Here is a 24,039-nt window from a genome sequence, read left to right as displayed (position 1 = left end):
TTTGAATATCTTTTGCAAATGTTTTTAAAACACCCTGAATTCTCCAGTTGCAATATTTCACTAAATCTACATCTTCCTCCTCTTCTCCCCAAAAGGTTTGGATCCCAGATATTTTTCTCATGCTATTTGTATAAAGGCTAAATAACAGCCTAAAAACCTTGTTGTGCATGTCTGATGATCCCAGACATTTAAACTATGTAAAAATGCTGCCCTCATAACTTTGAGAGATTCAATGGTAAACCCAATGGCATCTTGTTTTTCAACCTACTGTTGGTTAGATCAAATCTGGTATTTGGTAATGAAGTTGCAATCTAAATGAGAGCCTCTGGCAACCCCACAAAAAACAATAAGTTTGAAATGTGTGAAGCACAAAAGCTTTGGGCTGGATTTCAACTTTGCATGTTAGCGATTCTAGAGTTGATTTCTTGAATTGTGTGGCAGATGTGCTTGCAAAGTTAAGCAATTAAGTGTGAAAACAAAAGCGTGCCAAATTTGTGAGATCATGATGGTGTGCTGCACTTGGGTGTACTCCCCATTTCTCTTATTAAGAAAAAGCGACTTTACGCATTTTTGTCATTTTTTAAAAATTGGAAATTCTCTTTTCCTGAATACTAGATTTCCTTTTAACTGTTTGCTACACAACTTTGCATTGTGTAGTGAAGTATTTCAAGATTTCATTTGAGCTTGTAACTGAAGACCAATGATCTTTTTCACACTTAAAAGGGAAAGGAAATTGCCTTTTTCGCAGAAATTAGTTTACTGAGATATGTTGGACTTTTACGTTGAAATGAATTTACAGCTTTATAAATGTACTTTAAAATCCATGCTGAGGTAAATTTTGCAAGACTATAGATTCTGCCCACTTAACATATTACATAGAAACATACATTGAAAATAGAAGCAGGTGTAGACCATTCGGCCCTTCAAGCCCTCTGTCATTGATAATGGCTGATCATATTCAAGACCGTGATCCTGCCTTCCCTTCAATCCCTTTAGTCCCAAGAGCTATATCTAATTCCCTCTTGAAATGTTTTGGCCTCAACAATGCCACAGATTCGCCACCCTCTGGGTGAAGAAATTTCTCTGACCCATAGACCTTAAAGGTTTACCCCTTATCCTCAAAAGTATGACCGCTAATTCTGGACTCCCCCCACCATCGGGAACATTCTTTCTGAATCCATGCTGTCTCATCCTGTTAGAATTTTAAGTTTCTATGAGATCCCCTCTCACTCTTCTAAATGCCATTGAATATAATTCTTTAAAAAAATATATATTTTATTCCAAACATATTAAACAATACAATAACACAAATCAAGAGCATTCTCAACACCCCCACAATTCACTTTGTACAATGTTTCCCCTTTTCACTGTGCTCCCACGACAAACCGTTCCTCAAACATTGTTATGAACAGTCCCCACCGTGTTTCAAGGCCATCCGCTGATCCCCCTCAACTCGAACTTGATCATTTCCAGCCGAAGGAAGTCATATCGGTCCTCTTGCCAGGGCACAACCCATGACAGCGTTGCTGACCGCCAATCCAGCAATATCCTTCGGGCAATTAGAGAGGCGAAGGCCATGTCATTGGCCTTCTTCCCCTCCATCAGCTCCACCCTTTCCGACACCCCAAAGATCGCCACCACTGGGTCCGGCCTATCCTCTACCCCAACAATTTTCGGTAGCGTCCCGAACATCGCCTCCCAGTATCTCTCCAACTTCTCAGCCCCAGAGCATGTGCACATGATTCGCTGGTCCTTGCTCACACGTCTCGCACTCATCTGCCACACCCTGGAAGAACACACCCATCCTTGCCCGGTTCATATGCACTCTATGCACCACCTTGAATTGAATCAAGCTCATCCTCGTGCACGAGGAGGTTGACCTTGCCCTACGTATTGCCTCACTCCACACTCCCCATCCCATCTCTCCTCTCTTTCCCCCCCCCCCCGAACTCCTCTTTGTTCTTGATCCTCGCTCCAGCTAACCATGTCTCTCGCCAATCCTGCCCCCCTCCCCCTCCACATCTGGGAGCAGCAGCCGCTCCATTCCTTTCGCTTGCCATCCGTCACTTGCATATACCTGATTTCACTTCCCTTTGTCAACTCAAACCTCTCCCGCAGCTCTTCCGAACCTGCAAATGTATCTTCCAGGTACAAATCCCTCGCCCTCACCAACCCCATCTCCTCCACTTCCGATGCATGCCATCCATCTCCCCTGGCTTAAACCTGTGATTTCCACACAACAGTGTCTGCACCGACCTCCCCTCTATCCTAAAGTGTCTCCTCGGCTGGGTCCACACTCTGATCGTAGACGGTACCACCAGGCTCACTGTATACACTGCATCGTAGCACAGTGGTTAGCATTGTTGCTTCACTGCGCCAGGGATCCAGTTTCGATTCCTGGCTTGGGTCACTGTCCGTGTGGAGTCTGCACGTTTTCCCCGTATCTGCATGGGTTTCTTCTGGGTGCTCCGGTTTCCTCCCACAAGTCCTGGAAGATGTGCTGTCAGGTGCATTTGGCATTCTGAATTCTCCCTCTGTGTACCCGAACAGGCGCCGAAATGTGGCGACAAGGGGATTCTCACAGTAACCTCATTGCAGTGTTTATGTAAGCCTACTTGTGACACTAGTAAAGATTATTTTTTTAAAAAATCTTTATTGTCACAAGTAGGCTTACATTAACATTGCAATGAAGTTACTGTGAAAAGCCTCTAGTCGCCACACTCCGGCGCCTGTTCGGGTACACAGAGGGAGAATTCAGAATTCTCAGCTGGTACGGAAATTGAACCCACGCTGCTGGCCTTGTTCTGCATCACAAACCAGCTGTCTAGCCCACTGAGCTAACCCCCCCCCCCCCCCCCCCCGGATCCCCAAATATCTAAACCTATCCCTGGCTACCCTGAACGACACTGATCCCAGGTTGGCCCCCCCCAACCCAGGAACACCTCCCTCTTCCCGACGTTTAACTTGTATCCCAAAAACCTCTCCAGTATGTCCATACTTTACCCCATACTCTTCAGCTGGTCTGACACAAGCAGCAACAGGTCATCCGCGTATAGCGACACTGTGTTCCCTACTCCACCTCACACTCCCCTGCCACTCCACTGACCCCCTGAGGGCCATTGCCAAGGGCTCTATCGCCAGCGGCAACAGCAGACACTCCTGCCTTGTTCACCAATGCAACCAAAGCTCCGCAAACCCATCTCATTTGTCCCGGGGCCGCATGTAACAGACGCACCCACTCCACAGAATCCGGACCAAACCCAAACCGTCCCAAGATCTTGGACAGGTACCTCCACACCACCCAATCGAGAGCCTTCTCTGCATCCAGAGAGACCATGACCTCTGGTACCCGTCCTGCCGACGGGGTCATAAATCGCATTTAACAGACTCCTGATGCTATAGAGCTGCCTGCCCTTTACAAAACCAGTTTGGTCTCTGGCAACCACCCCTGTGGGACACCCTTCCATCCTCCCCACCACTAACTTGGCCAGTACTTTCACGTCCGTGTTTAACGGTGAATTGGGCCTATGTGACTCACACTCCAGCAGGTCCTTCCCCTTCTTCGGGATGAGTGTAATCGACACTTGTGTCAATGTATCTGGCAGCTCCCCATTTTTAATTGGATTTGTTTATTGTCACGTGTGCCGAGGTACAGTGAAAAGTATTTTTCTGCGAGCAGCTCAACAGATCATTAAGTAATTTTCCAGCACCTCACTCAACATCCGCAGCAAATGTGGTGTCACAACTGGCCCGTGGCCTTCCCCGTCTTCATCTCCCTTATGTTATCCATCACCTCCCTCAGGCATAATGACTCTTCCAGCGCCTGTCTCCTCTCTTTCCATCCAGCCTTTGGTCGAAAAACCGTCCCATATCTCCCTCCTCATCACCTGCCTCGGTCCTGTACAGCTTCTCGTAGTACTCCCTAAATGCCTCATTGATCCTCCACAGCTTAGACACTACCTCCCCCTTCCCTGTCCGCATCCTCAAAATATCCCTAGACGTGGCCTGTTTCTGTAGCTGGTGGGCAGCATACGGCTCGCCTTCTCTCCATATTCATATTGCACCTCCCTCGCTCTCTGCAATTGCCCCATTGGCTGCCCTGTCATCAGCCTGTCAAACTGCCCCTGCAACCTTTTTCTCTCCACCAACCCCTCCTTGGTGAGAGTTCTCGAGTATTTCCTGTTCCCCTCGACTATCTCGTCCAACAACCGTCCATACTACTCCCTCCCTCCCTCCTGTCCCTGTGTGCCTTGAACAAGATCATTTCCCCCGGTACCACCTCCTTCAACGCCTTCCAAAACGAGGCCGCTGACAGTTCCCCATTCTGATTCAGCCCCACATAATCTCAGATCACCGATCGCACCTTCTCACAGAGCCCCTTGTCCGCCAAATGCCCTGAATCCAGCATCCATCCCGGCCTCTGCTCCTGCTCAATCTAAACTTGCCCTCAAGCCAGTGCGGCGCATGATCTGCGATACCGATTCCCGCATACTCCGCACCGCTCGGTTTACCACAAAAAAAAATCAATTCTGGAGTGTACCTTGTACACGTGCGAGAAGGAGGACTACTCCATCCCCATCCGGGTTCATAAATCTCCATGGGTCCACCATTCCCATGCGTTCCTTAAACCCTCCCAGCTTTGCCATTCTCCACCTTCCCATTAACTTGGGGCTCAACCTATTCATCCTTGGTTCAAACACACAGTTAAAATCCTAGGCTTTATTCTCTGCTTTTGCCTTGGGAACCTGTGTGGCCTGTCCACCTCCGGGGCCTTATCCAACACCTCTTCCGCCACCAGAATCCTCGAAATGTACTTGGTGGCACTTGTACCTTCCACACCCTCTGGCAGGCTGACTATATGTGTATTCTGCCTCCTGTTCTCCTGCTGCTCTTCCTTTGCAAAGGTCCCCCAGGATCCCCACCTCCGCCTTCCTGCCGAAACTACCCCACCTTTCGGGTAAAAAGAACTCAAACCAATGCCTTCGAGCTGGAGCTGCCCTGCGTGCGACCACTCACTCCATTGCCGCCATTGGAAGTGATGAATATATTCCTAACTGACTTAGTATCTCTTCATGTGACAGTCCTGCCATTCCAGGAATCAGCCTGGTAAACCTTTGCTGCACTCCCTCCATAGCAAGAACTTCCTTCCTCAGCTGAGAAGACAGAATCTGCACACAATATTCCAGATGTGGCATCACCAATGCAGTAAAACATCCCCATTCCTATACTCCAATCCTTGTAACCTTTGTTCTAGTTTAGGTAACTTCAGTTAAGAATTAAATATAATGGCCTGGATTTTGTAGTTATGCTGGTGAAAGTGTCAGTGTTTGCCCTCATTACAGCAGCGAAACTGACAAACCTCTGGCATTTGCACATGTGTATTTACATGCGAAATGGAAGTTATTTCTGATTCCCAGCTTCTTCAGAGGTTGTGTTGCCGCAGATACTGTAGAAGGAAGTCATTCAAAATCCCTTGAATTAATGCGAATTTTGATTCTCTCAATATTGAGTCACTGCTTCAGAGAAGCTTGGAAAATTAGGTATAACTGGGCTTCTAACAGAAAACAACCTCCCTGACCCTGAACAACTAGTTTTATATTTGTGAAACATCAAATTTCTCCGTTATGGTTTCATTGTATTTAAATATTTTAAGTTTTATATTTCACCCTCCATCTTAGTCCCATCTATAGGAGAATCTTAATTTTGCTCCCTTTAAAAAATGTTTATAAGTGGAAGTTTTATTTCCAATGAGAATTCTTTGCATTCCAACTTTGGGGCAGCACGGTAGCATTGTGGATAGCACAATTGCTTCACAGCTCCAGGGTCCCAGGTTCGATTCCGGCCTGGGTCACTGCCTGTGCGGAGTCTGCGCGGAGTCTGCACATCCTCCCCGTGTGTGCGTGGGTTTCCTCCGGCATGCTCCGGTTTCCTCCCACAGTCCAAAGATGTGCAGGTTAGGTGGATTGGCCATGATAAATTGCCCATAGTGTCCAAAATTGCCCTTAGTGTTGGGTGGGGTTACTGGGTTATGGGGATAGGGTGGAGGTGTTGACTTTGGGTAGGGTGCTCTTTCCAAGAGCCGGTGCAGACTCGATGGGCCGAATGGCCTCCTTCTGCACTGTAAGTTCTATGATTAACCTGCTTGAATGACACCGTGATCATTAGGTCTTTGTGTCCAGCTTTCTTTTGAAGTTGGGAGTGAGCATCATTATTTTGCCACTGTCACAAGTAGCCCTACCGAAAAAGCTACTATGGCTACAATTGGCTTTCCTTCAGGTGCTTTTCAAAGTCTGTTTCTAAATTGTTTAGTTGAACGAGGTTGTCTTCATTCTAAACCTTCTCATGTTTGAAAAGAGCTGTTATTACAAAATGCAATCAGTTAACTCCATAAGAAGGATGAGTGAGTCAGATGATTTCAACGCCAATACACAAATGTTAGTTCTGAGCTCTCGAGCATTCAGATCACTCTTTGGCAGCTTCATATTTCTGCAGTGTTGCTCCTGAAATGTGCTGTGTTGCTCCTGATATGTGAGTGCTACTTAGTAAGCAAACATGAAGTCCTGTGCAAGCTTGCAATGCAAAAAAACACATGGTTTACCAGGGCAGCTCAACAACTTTTCAACATCCTGGATTTTATTTTCAGATATAAATATTCATAAGAATACCCTATCCAATGCTTCTGCTCTCCAGTAGGCATATTGGAAATACCAGTTCAGGATACCAAGACCTGCCATTATGCATATAAAGTGAGAACTTGTGCCTTGGCCTCCAGCGGGCCTGCAGGACAGGATGTAAACCTGGGCGATTTACATTAACCGGTCGATTTGGTATTGCTCTAAATCTAAATATAAATGGCTTTATGTCTCCACCCTTGGTAAATGGCTTTATGTCCCCACCCTTGGCAAATGGCTTTATGTCTCCACTGCAGGTAAGATTTGTCAATTGGTTCTTCATGCAGATTCCAATCCGATCCATTCCCGTTACATTAGGTGCTTGCTCTAGTGTCCAGTTTGCTTTGATTAATTTTGTTTTAGATGAAATGACTGGTTTTATAGTCAAGCCCTCTTCTTGGCCATAACCGATTTGCTTTGAAGATTTTTAATTGTGAATTTAGAAGTTGCACGCCACATCTTTATTCTCAAGCCTTTATCATATACATCTGGCATAATGTACATCTGGCATGGCACATCTGGCATAATGTAGCTTTTACTGTGGTTTTTAATAATGAATACACAAATTGATAATAGAATTCCGATCTTGGTATTGTTTTCTAAATTTTGTTCGTAGCTCATGTAAGTTTTCTCTTAATAATTGTAGTGACACGTCATATAGGGGTTAGCAACCTTCCTGTTTAGACACTGAATTCTCATCCAGCTAGAACTGATTCTTCATCCTTCAGCTAGAAGAGATCTATATGGCATCCCTTTGAACAGTCTGAACAAAGATGTGGTTGGTTTGACTCCACAAGAAAAAGTGAATTTGGCATTAAATTAACAACCTAGTTGCATAAGTCAATGTTTTTCAAACTTTTTTCTGGTGACCCATTTTTACAGAATGGCCGATCTTGCGACCCAAGCCACATTCACAATCGATTCCCCATAGTTACTTTTTTTAAATGTCGCATACATTGTTGGCACTTCTGTATTATTAAATGTAAAAATTGTAAAGTGTGCTGCTGTTTCACCTTAAAGGACAGTTCTTTCTGACTATTTTATATCTTCACACCCATTGTTGGCATTTGCAGAATTGCGTGCAAAGGCTGGAAAGATTAACAGGCTCAACATTACACCGTTGTAACGGAGCCATGTTCACTTGTTGAAAACCTAACATGATCTTGGATAGGAAATTAAACTTAAAACTTCCACTTCAGAAACAGGAGTCCCGAACTGCAGAAATAAAAAGGCGGTGAGACAATGTCACTGGGCGCCTGTCAGTATCGTTTCCCAGGTAAATATGTAACAGACTGAAATCGTGCTTAAGCAAAATGTTGCTCACAATTCAGCTGACTAATATGCAAAACGTGCAACATTTTACCGGCTCCTGTCGCCAGCTAATGCCATCCTTGGCGAATAATCAAAAGTTCTTGTGGTTCAACTGATGGAGTCCATGTAGCTACACGGCAGAAAGTGATGGTTGGGGACGTGTACCTGGGAAGAGTGGGTGGCAGGGGAGGTGATTGACAAGAAAGAAGTGTTCTTGAAGGGCAAGAGACCTGGTGTGGAGAGACAGTTCAGAGGTGGAAGGAGTGGACGTAGGGGCTTGTCGGTGTGGAGGAACCTGTACGTCCGGATTAACTCTGGTAAAGGATGCACGGGGTTTGTTAGTGACACACTGAGCTCAAGAAATGATACAGATCCCGATGCTGAACACAATAGCAGGAAATGCCACCCAAAGAGAATTTTACAGGTCACTGACTGCAAACTGCCCCAACTACACTGTGACCCAAGAGGCAAGGAAGTCCATGGCACCGGCTTCTACTTCAGCCTCATGTGGTCAAGCACTGTACTGCAGTGAGAATTTACTGAGAGAAAAGAGAAAAAAATGGTTGCGTGATCTTTGGGGATTGTTTTTGGTGACCCATTCTACACCATCCCAAGACTCATTCGCGGGTCACGGCCCCCACCTTGAAAATCTCTGGTGTAAGTGACCAGGCATGGGACCTGGAAGATTTAGTTGTGGATAATGGAGTCATTCTTCTGAAGCTAGAACTAAGACCATTTGTGATTGATATTCAACTTGCAGTCAAGATTTAGAATTAGCTTTCAATATAGGCCGCCTGTTATAAAAATTAACTAATTTTGTTTAGATTGAAATCAGTTAATATATCTTATGCCTAACATAGGATGATGTTTCTTTCCCCATTGTTTGAGCACAAAATTGTAGTAATCACTCGCCTGATGAAGGAACTGCGCTCCGAAAGCTAGTGACTCCAAACAAACCTGTTGGACTGTAACCTGGTGTTGTAAGACTTCTTACTGTGCCCACCCCAGTCCAATGCTGGCATCTCCACGTCATAGTAATTTTATGCAGTGGGAGTTCAGTACCTTTTTTTCCCCCAATTAGACTAATTTGACAATTTTTTTTTTTTTAGAAATTTAGTGTACCCAATTATTCTTTTCCAATTAAGGGGCAATTTAGCATGGTCAATCCACCTAGCATCTTCATTGCACTGAGGATTCTGACCGGAACATTTTGGGAGGAAAGGGAAAATCCAAGAACACATTAATGCTATTCCATGAGCATGTTTTTTTTTTGCAAGAAATTGAATTGGAAATCAGTTTCACAATTTGCAGTATTATAGTTTGCCTTTTTCTCAAGCTTTACATCTGCTTTTGCTGACATTTTATATCATCAGAAAATGCTTGATATAATTTGTTAATGCAACCGATTGCACTGCACTGAGGGTGCACAGTTTGTCCTGGTTCTGAAGAGATTTCCTGGTGATATTGCCGTAATTTTAAAAACTGCTCATCCCCTTCATTTAGGATAGTTTAAATATCACCCCATGGGGTATTTCTCTTTTGAAGTAGTTATTAAATATTGATTAATCTCAGTTTCTGTTTTGAAATCTAGATATCCATTCGAGAACGTTTTTCAATGATTCAATAATGCTTTGGTAGTGTATATATCCAGTTGTTGCAAAGCATCAGCAAAGGTGTAACTTGTATGCAAATTACACCATTTCTCTGGTCCAAGAAAAATATCTTGATGAATGAGGCTTTTGAAAATGGACTTGATTACAATTAAATTATGTTTTAATTACTGTAAACCTGAGCATTTAAAAGTTTTTTTGACTTTTATTTGTATTTAAAATGTTTTGTTCTCCGCTATACCACCTGTTTTGGACCATCTGATTCCATTGTCATTGAGTACAAGCTGATACTACATTAATACCTCATAATTCTGCATTATTTAACAGTAAATTGAATTGGTGTAATTAAAAACCACAGGCATTTTTGATATAGTAACTTCACACAAATACAGATGAGAGTTAAAGCAAGCTATTTGATTGATTAGCGTAAAGGGAACTTGCCACTGGTTTTATTATCTGACTTGAATGCCAAATACGTTGATCTTCCAGTACAAAATATGTGTGCACGGAATTTGAATATTGCTGAAAAGAGAGACATGTTGCCAAATTTTTAACTTTTCACTTACCAGGTCAAATGTCGGAATGTCAAATTTCCAGCCATCACAACAATTTGTATTACAAGAGAAAAGTTTGCTGATCTGTTTAAAAATAAAACAAGTGTCTCTTTCTCTTGTAGTATAAATTGTGATTGTTGGAAATTCAACAGTCTGGCATTTGCCCTGATGAGTTTAAGACAAAAAGCTTCAGCACCATTTCTCTTTTCAGCAACATTCAAGTTCTGTTGTACCAAGTGACTACTTGCATTTGAAATTCTTATGAACATTATAGGATGCTTATCCTGTTGGGGCTGACCAGTTAGGTCTGTAGCTGCTTGTTTTAGTTGTGGCATTTTGTTTTGCTATAGTCAGGTGTGCAGAAATGGGACTCATTTTAAAAATTTATTGAAGCAAAAGTATTCATTAACTTTATTTAAATGGGAATTGTAAGCTTTCTAGGGTGTACAATTTTATGTAGAAGTGTAGCTTAAATATTGTGACTGACGGGTTTTCAAAGAAATAAGATCATAGTCGCATTCCTTAAGGTGCTACCAATTGTTTCACCTATATTAATTGCAAGTGAATGGAAATTGCTAGTAAAAGGGGCAATAAATATGTCCCCTCATCGCCTTGGTTTCCCATTAACAGACAACCGCTTTCTACCTATACCCAATTTGCAGACACAAGTATTGATCAAATTTGTTAAAATGTCAAAATAAATTGGCTGAGTAACTATTAACTCGGTGATGCTATGTCAGTATCCTGTTGATTTATTTTCAAAAATTTCCACTTCTGTGATTGTCTATCATTGGCACGTACGTTTTGGCACCATATTGCTCTTTCTGATATTCTCATCAGAAGCCTGAAAAATATTATAACATGCTTGAAAAAAGCTGCTACTCATTTCTACTTTTTTTTACTTTCATCTTTGTATTCAAAGTCCATAGTTTTCACCCTTCAGTGTGTTTTTTAAAAACTTTTTAAATTTTGGTCACTTTACTTTGTAATTTTTGTTCTTTTTCCCCTTTTCTCCTGGCTCCTGGTTCCCCTGCATGCCGCTAACTGATTTCATAGTGTGTTAATTGATTTGTGAATTCAGGCTGAATTGCATCATCAGCAGATGTCTGATCCAGACCTACTGGAGGAATCGTCTTCTCTCCTGGAGCCAAGTGAGCTGGGACGAGGTGCCCCTTTGAGACTTGGGTAACTTGATTTGTTAATTAAAGTCTTGTTCTGTAATCTTAGCTGGGGCTTCATACCTCTACAAGTTGGTGTACAATTCCTCTGTCAAAATTGCTCAACTTGAGATGAGCAAAGATGATCAGTTGACTTGATGGATGGGAGTTTCAGGCTCTGAGGTTGAGGTTCAAATCGCCTTAAAAATCACAGTTTGCCTTAGGTCAAAGGTCCGTTCAAACCTTTTTGTAGGAGCTGGCCATTAATCTTTGACTGCCTTGCTAATCTCCTGTGCCTTGTTGTCCATTTAGTATATCGCTGAGACATGGTACATTTTGTAAGTTCAAGATGCCATATAATTGCAAACCATTTTTGATTAGCTTGATTTTTGTTCGAGGAGGTTGTTGGCAGTAAATAAGAACCTGAAACTTACTTAACAATCCAGCATGATCCCGGAGAAGTGAACAGTTTTGACAGAGGTGAATGGGGCCCAAATGGAACTTTATGTAGTCCAGCCAAATTTTGTAATGGACAAATAAATAAGCAAAGTAAACAAATATGTATATGCAAAATATAGTTAAGTAAAGTGTCCATTGTCTGTTTGACCTATCTTACCATTTTTGATAGACAATCCTGGACTGCACTTTGTATTTTGCCTGTGTATATGCAACTTGGTGAGAGTTCCCGTACTTTTTACATACAGCTTTGTGGCTGGCGTGATAAACCGAGAGAGGATCCCAACCTTTGAGCGGATGTTGTGGCGAGTGTGCAGGGGAAACGTCTTTCTACGCCAAGCTGAAATTGAAAATCCTCTGGAGGACCCTGTGGCTGTAAGTGAACTTTTAATCAATTCCTAAATTGCAAACTATTATGGCAAAGAATAGCCCTGCTGCTGCCTGGGGTTTAATTTTCTGGTAACAGTTATTGAATTAACTTTGAAAGCAAGGTTTTTTTTTTTAAGACTTTCTTCTGTAGGTGAGTTGGTGTAAAACTATCACAGGCACTTCCAAGAGTCGCGCTGGATCTACAGAATTTTGGCAGCGTGTAACCGTAGAAGAATTACTACTTTGGCAAATGCTGGTTCCAAATAAGGTTGACACCTCTATCCTGGGAATTTTAAACTATGTTACTATCTTCCGGCAGAGAGTGTACAGTATTCAAAGCGAGCCATTTAGCTGTGATGCTAAGAAAATGGACCGTTCTCCCAGGAGCTACCCATAGTCGCCTTGGGTTTAAGAGCAAAAAAGGGACAAATTTGGACAGGTTGTCATGATTGTGGAATCTACATTCTGTTCTACTCAAATTTTCAGTTGAATCAACTGATGGTTTAGCTCAATTGGCTGGACAGCTGGTTCATGGTGCAGGGCGAGGCCAACAGCGTGGATTCAATTCCTGAGCCAGCTGAGGTTGTATAAGAAAGCCCCGCCTTCTCAACCTTGCCCCTCGCCTCAGGTTAAATCACCACCCATCAGCGCTCTCTCAAAGGGAAAAGCAGCGTATGGTCATCTGGCACTACAGCGACTTTGTTAAAACAAACCAAATGTGTGGTCGCTGTGGCACTTCAGCATCCCCACATTAAAAGACACCATGCTCAAGCTCTTGCCGTGGACTCCATGGCAATCATTCTCCTTGTTCAGGTGCAAAAACACCTTTAGATATGACATTGATTCTGCCAAATCATGTGGCTTGTTTGGAAATATATTTGGGTGTTTTTGTCTTTTAAGTAAGCTTGCGAATGCCAGCAGAAACATTGGCCAAGCTGGAGACTGCAGCAATGAATAAAGTTGTTGCTGATTATGATATTAATTGTTTATCTGTTTTACAAACAATTGGGTTTTTTTTGGTAGTGACTAACTGGCTGTACACATGCTAAGCAATGAATGTAGCTCACTGAAAATGATACGACCCCATGGTATAAAATGAATTGGCGTTGCTGACCAGTAGTTTGTGTTTGCTAATCACAAGTTGCGACTTTTAGCAGTCCAGGATAGGTAAGAAAAATGGCCTTCACAGCATTGCCCACAAATACTAGCTACCAATATAAATCGTGTCTTAGGGTCTGAAAGAACTGGTGACTTTTCCATTGTTTGTCCCTTGACACTGCCAAGGACTCAAATGCTTTAATTGCTTGAACGTGGATCTTAGCACAGTTTTAAATAATTAATTATTTGTGCAACCCTGGTAAAACATGGATTTCAGATTGTGCACTCTCTTTTTAGGGAGGTCAGGTCGACAAGTCTGTCTTCATCATTTTCTTTCAAGGAGACCAGCTGAAAAACCGAGTGAAGAAAATTTGTGAAGGGTGAGATTTGATTATTTTTGATCCATGTTTAGTATCCATTTCATTCCCACTGGCTAAACAATCGATCCTTTATCCATCCATGAAAGTACCTGAAACTTCTGAACTAAACTTCTTCAAGTGGTTGTCTGCGAAGTTGTCAAATTTGAGATTCAAATGGCTTTTGAGCTTTATTTATTTGCTTTTGAAGTTTGAGGAAAAAACATAGTTCCCAAATTAGTTTTTTACTTTTGAAATAAAAAGAAGAAAAATTCAGCTGGAAATCAAATCCAACCAGAATTATGCAGAATGTCCATCAGAAGAAGATAATATGTTGCTGCTGTCAATGCCAAATGCTCAGTCCAGCCTAATTCCTTTTTGATTTTTCTGTAGGGGATTGGCTTGCTAGGCCAGTTCAGAAGGCAGTGGGCGCGATTCTCTGCTCCCGCGCCGTTTCAGAGAATTGCCTGGGTCGCCAAATCTTCCCGTGACGCCGGTCCGACGCCCTCCCGCGATTCACGGAAGCGGCCAGATCGGCACAATCGCGTTTTGCACTGCGCGGTCCAGTGAATCGCCCGAGACAGCCAAAATAGCGATTCACCGGTACCCCCACGATTCTCAGTGCCGGATGGGCCGAGCGGCCTGCCCAAAACGGCGGGTTCCCCTGGCGCCGGCCACACCTGCTCGCTGCCGGCGGGAACGCTGGGGGGGGGGGGGGGCGGCCTGCGGGGGGGGGGGGGGGGGAGATCCTGCACCGGGGGGGGGGGGGGGGGGGGGGCCTCAAATGGAGTCTGGCCTGCGATCGGTGCCCACCGATCATCGGGCTGGCCTCTCTGAAGGAGGACCTCCTTTCTTCCGCAGCCCCGCAAGATCCGTCGGACATCTTCTTGCAGGACGGACTCGGGGAGGACGGCAACCACGCATGCGCGGGTTGGCGCCGGCCAACCCACGCATGCGCGGGTGACGCCAGTCATGCGGTGCCGGCCGCGTCATGTATGCGGCGCCAAAGCCTGGCGCGCAAATGACACGCCGCCTCTCTAGCCCATTTTCGGGCCCTGAATCGGTCGGGATAGCTGCAGTTTTGCGCCGTCGTGAACCTCGACGGCGCGGACACTCTGTCTCCATTTCAGAGGATCGCGCCCCCCCGTCTGGTGTGCCATCTCGACCAGACAAGGAATGGGGGGCAGATTTCCTTCCTTAAAGAACATTAGTGAACCAGATGGGCGTTTACAGCAGTTGATGAGAGTTTTATGATCACTATTATTGAGGTTCGCTTTTAAATCCAAATTTATTAAATAATTTGAATTAAAATTCCACCAGTCACGATGGTGGGATTTGATCCCCTATGCCCAGAGCATTAGCCTGGGTCCCTGGTTTACTGATCCAGTGACAATTATACGCCACCAACTCCCACAAGAAACTTTTAATTTACTTAATAGATTTGTTGGCATATTTTGAAAAATTACAGACTTTTAAACTTTTTTTTAACTTTGGCTGACCTCAAAGTAAAAATAGGCTCTTGGAATTGCAGTTTAAAACATGATCTATCAACTTTCCCTGATAAACATTTTTGAGTTGCCTCATTGAAAGCTTGGCTGCAAAGTTACGGTTACTCTGGTTACTCGAGCAGCCAACACTGGAAAACATTGTAAAATGGGCTAAAATAGTTTCAGGTTATTACAGGGAGATTTTAAAGTCATGATAACCTTGTGTAAGTCTGTGTGGCAGGCAAAGAAATGTTTCTGATATGATTTTACAGTTCTATACTTGTGTTTATTTGCATTAATGGATTCGAACAAACTGCAAGGAAAATATTGGGATTGTTTCTGTGGCTCAGCATTTCCAGAAAATGACTGCCACTGTCGAACCGTTTTCAGTGTGTGGCATATCATTTTATTTTGGTGGCAGGTTGCTAATCTTTTTTTATTGAAACTGTTCTTGATTATAGCATAATATTATTCAGTTCACACAATGGGAGTACAGAATGATAGGGAGTCCTCCTTGTAGGGTTTACTTGTTAATCTTGTTACGGTGGAGATGGTTAGCAGCTTCAAATTTCTTGGGGTACACATCACCAAAATCTGTCTTGATCCACCCATGTCGACGCTACCACCAAGAAAGCACAACAGAGCCTATACTTCCTCAGGAAACTAAGGAATTGTCCACATTAACTCTTACCAACTTTTACAGATGCACCATAGAAAGCATCCTATCTGGCTGCATCACAGCCTGGTATGGCAACTTCTCGGCCCAAGACCACAAGAAACTTCAGAGAGTCGTGAACACAGCCCAGTCCATCACACAAACCTGCCTCCCATCCATTGACTCCATCTACACCTCCTGCTGGACAGCATAATCAAAGACCCTTCCCACCCGGCTTACTCACTCTTCCAACTTCTTCCATGGGGCAGGAGATACAAAAGTCTGAGAACAGGCACGAACAGACTCAAAAACAGCTTCTTCCCCACTGTCACCAGACTCCTAAACGACCCTCTTATGGACTGACCTGATGAACACTACACCCCTGTCTGCTTCACCCGATGCTGGTGTTTATGTATTTACATTGTGTACTTTGTGTTGCCCCATTATGTATTTTATTTTAATTTTATTTTCATGTACATAATGATCTGTTGAGCTGCTCGCAGAAAAATATTTTACACTGTACCTCGGTACACGTGACAATAAACCAATCCAATCCAATCCGACTCTGATTGGTGAGCAATCCTTGTTGCAGTTGCGTTGATACCACTGACTAGTGACTTTTTTTTTCCTGAATGAGATCATAAAACTGGTTGTTTACCTAATAGCAGGATCTACTTTCAGATCATTTACTTCAGTTACTGCCAGCATTCTTAAAGAGACCTTGTTCTTGCAGGTTCCGAGCCTCCCTGTATCCTTGTCCAGAAACTCCAAATGAAAGGAAGGAAATGTTAGCTGGTGTCAACACACGTATTGATGATCTTCAAATGGTATGCGTTTAGCATCCTTTATCACTGTTTTGCACTATTTCCTGGAAGGTTTAGAGACATTTTGAAGACATCAATGCAAACATTCTGGTTTCTTTATTAAGGCTAAATATCCATGTTTCTAAATTATACACGAGCATACTTTTTCTATTGTGACATTTGCTGTTTTTCTTTTTTGTACAGGAACAAAATATTTGAAAAAGAAGTACTAATATTAAAATTCATCTTCCATTCTTGAAATTCAACCCATTGGCAAGGCGTTTGCGTGCTTTGGTATAGTCACTCCCGTACCAGCCTCCCCGAACAGGCGCCGGAATGTGGCGACTAGGGGCTTTTCACAGTAACTTCATTGAAGCCTACTCGTGACAATAAGCGATTTTCATTTCATTTCATTTTTTCATTGACGATTAATCGATCGACCTTAGCTAATGTATTTCACAGTTGATATCTCTCTCTCTCTCTCTCTCTCCTCCTCCCCCCCCCCCCCCCCCCCAAACTCAATAGACATTGGGATTTTTCTCAATTGGAAATGTTGCTATGTTTGTAGGTCTGCATCACCAAGTCACCTAACGACTCAGTCATTTACATATTGAGTGTTGGTTTAGAATCTAAGCTTCCTTTCATCGGACATGCAAATTTTTATTGGGTGCTTGTGTCAGCCAGTTAAATTTTTTGAAGAACTGTGAGGAGAGCAAGAAAATATCTGTGTTTCTCAATATCAAGTTTTGGTCAGTGTCTGAATGTACTATTTTGGCTAGTCAATAACACGGAGTACACTTTTGTTTTCAAAAATCATAGAATCCCTACAGTGCAGAAGGAGGCCATTCGGCCATCGAGTCTGCACTGACCCTATAAATGAGTACTCCACCCAAGCCCACTTCTCCGACCTATCTCACTAATCCCTTAACCTACCCTATGCATCTTTGGACATTATTGGGCAATTTAACATGAACAATCCACCTAACCTGCACCGCTTTGGACTGTGGGAGGAAACCGGAGCACCTGGAGGAAACTCACACAGACACGGGGGGAAAAGTGCAAACTCCATACAGACAGTCACCCAAGGCGGGAATTGAACCAGGGTCCCTGGCGTTGTGAGGCAGCAGTACTAACCACTGTGCCACCATCAGCTTGGAGTGGAGGATTGGAGATAATTAAGATTTAATTGCTGAGTTTCATTTCATTTTTCCTTCTCAGGCGCTTTTAGTTTCTTTTGCTCCTTTACCCTCATGCCCATCATTTGGCTGAGCTGAGGTCTGCAATGCAGTGTGTGGGGCAAACCCCGGCCTATTATTCTGATCCAAAGTATGAATTTAGTAAATATAACACTATTTCAGAAGATTTTCTTTTTCCTCTCCAGGTCTTAAATCAGACTGAGGATCATCGTCAGAGGGTTCTGCAGGCAGCTGCGAAAACTATTCGTGTATGGTTTATTAAAGTACGGAAAATGAAGGCCATCTATCATACCCTTAATCTCTGTAACATTGATGTCACACAGAAGTGTTTAATTGCTGAAGTTTGGTGTCCAGTTACTGACTTGGATTCAATTCAGTTCGCCCTCCGCAGGGGTACGGTAAGTCACCATTAATACTAATTCAATTGAGCTGCCAATTCATAAAATGTTTTTGATTAGGTATCTGTGATGTGCAGTGAGGCAATGCTCCTAGCATGTGGCAAAGTGCTGAATTATTGTGATGGCAAACCCCATGGGGGGGGGGAACTGTGGCTCCAGAAGGAGTGAAACAATTAAGGAAGTTGAGAAGTTTTTAACCTAATTATATTCTGCGCTGGAGTATATTTGGAGGTATATTTTCACTCGTGGCCTTAATGGTCATGAAGTGACGTTTTAGGTTTTCTATTGCAAATGTTTATGTTTGTATTTTCCCTGCTGAGTGCTTATTTTGGCAATCTTGAATGCATTCGGTGCCACACCCTTTCCCAGAGTAATTTAGCTTCAGGTGTAAATGTGTTTAGACAACTCCTTCAAAACAATCTGTTACGTAGAAGTGTGTTTTGTTCAGGAGCACAGCGGATCGACAGTCCCATCCATCTTGAACCGGATGCAAACCAGCCAGACTCCTCCAACTTATAACAAGACCAACAAATTTACTTACGGATTTCAAAACATTGTGGATGCATACGGAATTGGCACTTACAGGGAAATCAATCCTGGTAAGCAACCGCATTGAGCAGACAGGATGTTTCATAATAAATCATCTATTTTTCTAACAACTTGCCTTTTGAAATTTTGGGGGGGGGGGGGGGGGGGGGGGGGAAGCCTGTTATTTTTCTAATCTGTTTATTTTTCTTCCGCAGCTCCATATACAATTATAACCTTTCCTTTCCTCTTCGCTGTTATGTTTGGGGATTTTGGCCATGGAGTCCTGATTACTGCATTTGCTGTGTGGATGGTATTGAGAGAGAGCCGCATATTATCCCAGAAAAGTGAAAATGAGGTGTTTTCTTTTATATTAATGATGGCCAATTTCTAGATCTGTAAACTTTTGATTTTGCTTTTGTGGATTGGAAAATGCTAGCATTTTCTCATGTTAAATATCGCTTAAGCGTACTGAGTTATATTTTCATTTATTGGTTCAAATTGCAAGCAGACCTTTTAAGGATTCATTGATTCAGCATCCTTTCTTAAAGAAGGCATTGACAAAAGTTAGAACTGCTTAAAAATAAATAACTCATAAAAACAATATTTTAGCCTAATTTGCTATTTGCGAGACTGCTTTAAATAACCATTGTTTGTGCAGAAGCTAATTCATTTGGAGTGATGCAAGGAAGTCAGATTTGTTAAATTCAGAATTCATCCTAAATTCTGGAATTCTCCAGAAACTTACCTGTACTTTATTTAATGCACCCCTTAAAATTCACTTCTTTTGGTCATCTGTTCTAATATACCCTAATGTTGCTTGGTGTAAAATGTTTTAATAATGTTCCTGTGAAGCGGCTTGGTATGTCTTATTGTGTTTAAGGCGCCATATAAATCAAGATATTGCCTTGTGCTTACAAGTGTGCCATTCTGATTCTGTGATATCTAAATGATTATTTTGGCTATTCGTGCTGATTCCATGTCTCTTTCCAACTTGTCTATCTTGTTGATCCATCTCTGAATTCTAAATTAATAGCAGAGACTTGGATTCTAATTGGTTGCTAAATTTGCTATTCAAAGATCGCCACTGCAGGAGTGTAGTGGAGCTAAACTGATAGGAATATGCAAACATGATATCACGATTCGGAGGAAAACCAGAGGCTCATCTGGCCTGTATATAAATTACTTTCCTCACTCTTAGGCCCAGCAAGGAAAGCAAATTTCCAATCTTCGTGAGGGTTTACAATATTTGGAGATGTTGGGCAGATTGCCTGTCTAACTCAAGAAATTAGGAAACCCCCATTATGTGGAGAGTGGATAAGGTTTTGTTTGGAGGATTAAAAAAAAAAAATAGCATTAACCAATCCATTGAGTCCTTAAGCCCAACAGTAATACATTAAAGTTGTCCAGTGCATTGCGCTCATTGGGTGCATCTTGGTGTAATTTTATTTTAACCTGTTTTTTAATTAAGCTTTGTTCTGATAGATTTTCAGCACTATCTTCAGTGGCCGCTACATTATTTTGCTCATGGGCGTTTTCTCTGTGTACACTGGACTTATATACAATGACTGCTTTGCAAAGACTCTCAACATGTTTGGCTCATCATGGAGTGTTCGACCAATGTTTCAACCGATGGGAAACTGGACGTAAGTATTGCAGAAGTAAGATAGCATTGCAAAAATGTTAATTTTTAAATGCTGTGTGTTACAAGATGGAACCTGTTCCTGTTGGGAGATGTGCCATACATTTCAAAAATCAGATTTGAACAATAAATATTCAGGTCAGGTGCAGCATGATTCGGTCTTTATTTTCTAATGTCCAACAACATACTTGAAAGTAATGGATACGTACCAATTAAAACCAAAATGTACTAAGTTTCCAATCTTTAGTTACGAGTTTAATCACAATTAATATTTGATGGCTGTAAGTCACAATTATATTACTTTAGGTGATCAGTTCAAAAATATCAACCGAGATCTAGAACAGATTATCTACCAGCTCAGAGTTGGCAGTGTGTGACAGGAAGAAAGAACTATTAAAATATCCAGAAAGCGAAGCTTGTATCTTTTGCACAAATAAAATCTTGGGCGCGATTCTCCCCTACCCGGCGGGGCCGGGGGTTCCGGCGTAATGGAGTGGCGGGAACAACTCCGGTGTCGGGCCGCCCCATAGGTGCGGAAGTCGCCACACCTTTAGGGGCCAAGCCCTCACCTTGAGGGGCTAGGCCGGCGCCGGAGTGGGGGGTCGGAGAATCGTGCCCCTTGTCTCTGTAACACCTCTGATTCAATGACATTTTTAAAAAAATCAATGTGTTCATTGTGAAAGTTGATAGCAATTAATTGACAGCCTCGTGACAATACTTCAACAGTAGTTCATTGACCAACTATCCGACATCCTGAGATCTTAAGCTTTTTTTTCCTTATTTGGTTATTGAATGTACCTATTGTGGGAATTTCTAGCACTCCTTGGATGTCGCATTGGTCAACCAGAAAAAACAACAATGTTGGTTTAGATTTAATAATATTGTAATTATATTTTCTTTGCAGGGATAAAATTCTTGCAGACAATCGGAATCTTCAGCTAGATCCCGCTCATCCTAATGTCTTTAATGGGCCATATCCTTTTGGAATAGATCCTGTAAGTTAATTCTGTGTTTTCTTTTAAATTTCCATGGTTCATAGAAAATTAAATTCGGCCTGGCACCAATTTTAACTGTTTGTACTTTGAGAAATGGGGCTGGAATCCTTAAATACCAACTTGGGCATTTCAATTGTATCTTTATTATTTACCTTTTTGATTGAACCACCTAAATTTAAGTTTTGCACTTGTGTTTGGGTGGTGTTTATCACTGTCATCCTTTGCTTTTTAAATTAAAGTATTGTTATATACAGAAATCAGTTTGTGCACATCACCGTTTGCAGCTTAAAGAGCAAATGTTCCAGCAAATCACAGTATATGTTTTTTAAACTTTAGTTTTAACTTTTAAATCACACCGAATACATGGGAGGAGTGCTTTATTGCTAAGATGCCTAAACTAGTTTAGAAGAAATACTTCCTGATGCTTGATTCCCATCTTATTTCTGCAGATTCTAGATTGAGTGGCTTTGATTGATGTGTGATAAATTAAACCATTGGTTAATTATTTATTCCATTAATATACCATTAATTATGTTTCAACTCGATCAAAAGTTCCTTTGCAATGTTTTTTCTCAGATATGGAATATTGCTACAAACAAACTTACATTTCTCAACTCCTTCAAAATGAAGATGTCTGTGATACTCGGTGTTGTCCATATGGTCTTTGGAATTTCTCTCAGCCTTCTGAATCATATGTGAGTTGTTTACAGCTGGGTTTGGGTTCATAAAGTAAGAAAAAGGTAGCTGTCATCTGTTGCCACATGACGATTGACCCTATTCGAGATCAATTTCCTGAAACTGAAATCTGGGGGGCGATTCTCCGATATGGAAGCCAAGTGTTCGCGCCGCACAGCATCTCACGACGGCGCGAACAGGGCCCAGGCACAACCTATTCTGGCCCCCACAGGGGCCAGCACGGCGCTGGAGCGGTTCACGCCCATTTGGCGCCGCGCCAACCCGCGCATGCGCAGTTGGGGCAGCCCAATCCTGCGCATGCGCAGTTGGGCCGCGCCATCCTGTGCATGCGCGGGGAACGTCTTCCGCACGATGGCCACTCACCAACATGGGGCCGGTGTTCTGGGGCTGCGCGCGGAAGGAGTTAGGCCCGGGGGTGGGACGGGAAGAGGCCGGCCCGCCGATCGGTGGGCCCCGATCGTGGGCCAGACCCCATCGGAGGCCACCCTGGTGAAGGAGCCCCCCTCCCTCCCCCACAGGCTGCCCCCCCAGCGTTCCCGCAGAGTTCACGCTGGCAGCGACCAGGGGTGGACGGTGCCGGCGGGAACCTGTCGTGTCATAGCGGCCCATCCGGGCCGGAGAATCGCCACTCACCGGTTCTCCAAGCGGCCCGGTGCGAATCGCGTGCCGCTGGTTTCTGGGGGGTGGGAGAATCGCGTGCAGGGGTCGGGGCGGCGTGGCGCGATTCACGCGGCGCCCCGATGTTTCTCCCACCCGGGGGGGGGGGGGGGGGGGCGGTGGTGGGGGGGGGGGGGGGGAGATTAGCGCCCCTGGTCTCTACAATGCTGCGGTTTAAGCAATCTGAATGTTAAATTAATCTTTATAAGCCGGTGAGTCACAATTACAAGGTAGAAGCCGCTACATACAATTTTCCGAAATTCCAGCACGAATGCTCCTGCAGGGAATCTAAGTGGTTGGGGCTCTTTACAAAATTTCATTTGGGGCTGGAGAGGCACAGGTTCTTTATGCAAAATTCTTATCAGCTGTGCTGTATTGTGTAACTAAGATAGTTTAGGTCATCTGCAATAGAAGGCTAATTTTTTTCTTTAACTCAATCTGGTCAAATCGGAACTTAAAAGCTAAGACGTGATGCTCAACTTTGCCTTCACTGTACATTCTCAGGATGGTCTGTTCCTGTTGTCACATACACAATGTAACTCTTATCACCCAATCCAGTGTAATCAGGTTAACTTGCCAGTGGTATTAATTAAATTAATTGAGAGGGGCAAATAATGTATGGTGCACTTGATCTAGTGGGTGGCACAGTGGTTAACACTGTTGTCTCACCGCCAGGGACACTGGTTCACTTCCGGCCGTGGGTGATTGTCTGTGTGGAGTTTGCACTTTCTCCCTGTGTCTGTGAGGTTTTCTCCCACAGTCCAAAGATGTGCAGGTTTGGTGGGGTTACGGGATAGGACAGAGGACTGGGCCGAGGTAGGGTACTCTTTTTCAGAGGGCTGGCGCAGATTCAATGGGCCAAATGGCCTCCTTCTGCACTGTAGAGACTCTGGTTCTATTTTTGCAAACAATTGGAAATCAGTTGAGTGCCTAATTGTTGAATATATCTAATGCTCGTGACTTCTCTTCTTTTTCTCCTTTGTTTCTAGATATTTTAAAAAGCCACTGAACATCTATTTTAGCTTTATCCCCGAAATAATTTTTATGCTGTGTTTGTTTGGCTACCTTGTTATCCTCATCTTCTACAAGTGGTCCGCTTATGATGCTAGCACATCGAAAGATGCTCCCAGTCTTCTCATCCATTTCATCAATATGTTCCTATTTAGTTACAATGATAAAAACACAAAATATCTGTATAAAGGACAGGTATGTAACACCTCGGAGATGTTCCTCACTGCTATTCATCTTAAATCTTTCTTTTCTCCCCCCCCCCCATTTGAAATATTGAGGACTTTGCAAATAGTGCTCAAGTGGCCTGTGATTATCTCTATTTTGTGTAACTGCAGATTGACATGTTTGCCCAAAGAGTTGAAAGGAAAATACAAATTTTCTGTTTCATCTCT

General features: G+C 43.1%; 1 protein-coding gene across 4 annotated transcripts in view; it reads left to right on the top strand.

The window, feature by feature from the left end:
- Window positions 1–24,039, top strand: part of LOC140398530 (V-type proton ATPase 116 kDa subunit a 1) — a 93,026-nt gene that overhangs the window by 26,243 nt on the left and 42,744 nt on the right. For 2 of the 4 annotated variants that reach the window (XM_072487307.1, XM_072487306.1), the window contains exons 6-16: window positions 11,249–11,331; window positions 12,008–12,134; window positions 13,524–13,606; window positions 16,458–16,551; window positions 17,909–18,121; window positions 18,570–18,720; window positions 18,865–19,004; window positions 20,132–20,292; window positions 21,193–21,283; window positions 21,860–21,978; window positions 23,626–23,842. In XM_072487307.1, the coding sequence (XP_072343408.1) occupies window positions 11,249–11,331; window positions 12,008–12,134; window positions 13,524–13,606; window positions 16,458–16,551; window positions 17,909–18,121; window positions 18,570–18,720; window positions 18,865–19,004; window positions 20,132–20,292; window positions 21,193–21,283; window positions 21,860–21,978; window positions 23,626–23,842 (1,479 nt within the window). Of the gene's footprint in view, window positions 1–11,227; window positions 11,332–12,007; window positions 12,135–13,523; window positions 13,607–16,457; window positions 16,552–17,908; window positions 18,122–18,569; window positions 18,721–18,864; window positions 19,005–20,131; window positions 20,293–21,192; window positions 21,284–21,859; window positions 21,979–23,625; window positions 23,843–24,039 lie in introns of all 4 variants that reach the window. The other 2 variants (XM_072487304.1, XM_072487303.1) reach the window with 1 other exon arrangement.

The sequence above is a fragment of the Scyliorhinus torazame genome, chromosome 21 (genome assembly GCF_047496885.1).
Source record: "Scyliorhinus torazame isolate Kashiwa2021f chromosome 21, sScyTor2.1, whole genome shotgun sequence".
Taxonomy (NCBI): domain Eukaryota; kingdom Metazoa; phylum Chordata; class Chondrichthyes; order Carcharhiniformes; family Scyliorhinidae; genus Scyliorhinus; species Scyliorhinus torazame.
This window is presented reverse-complemented; position numbering and strand designations above follow the sequence as displayed.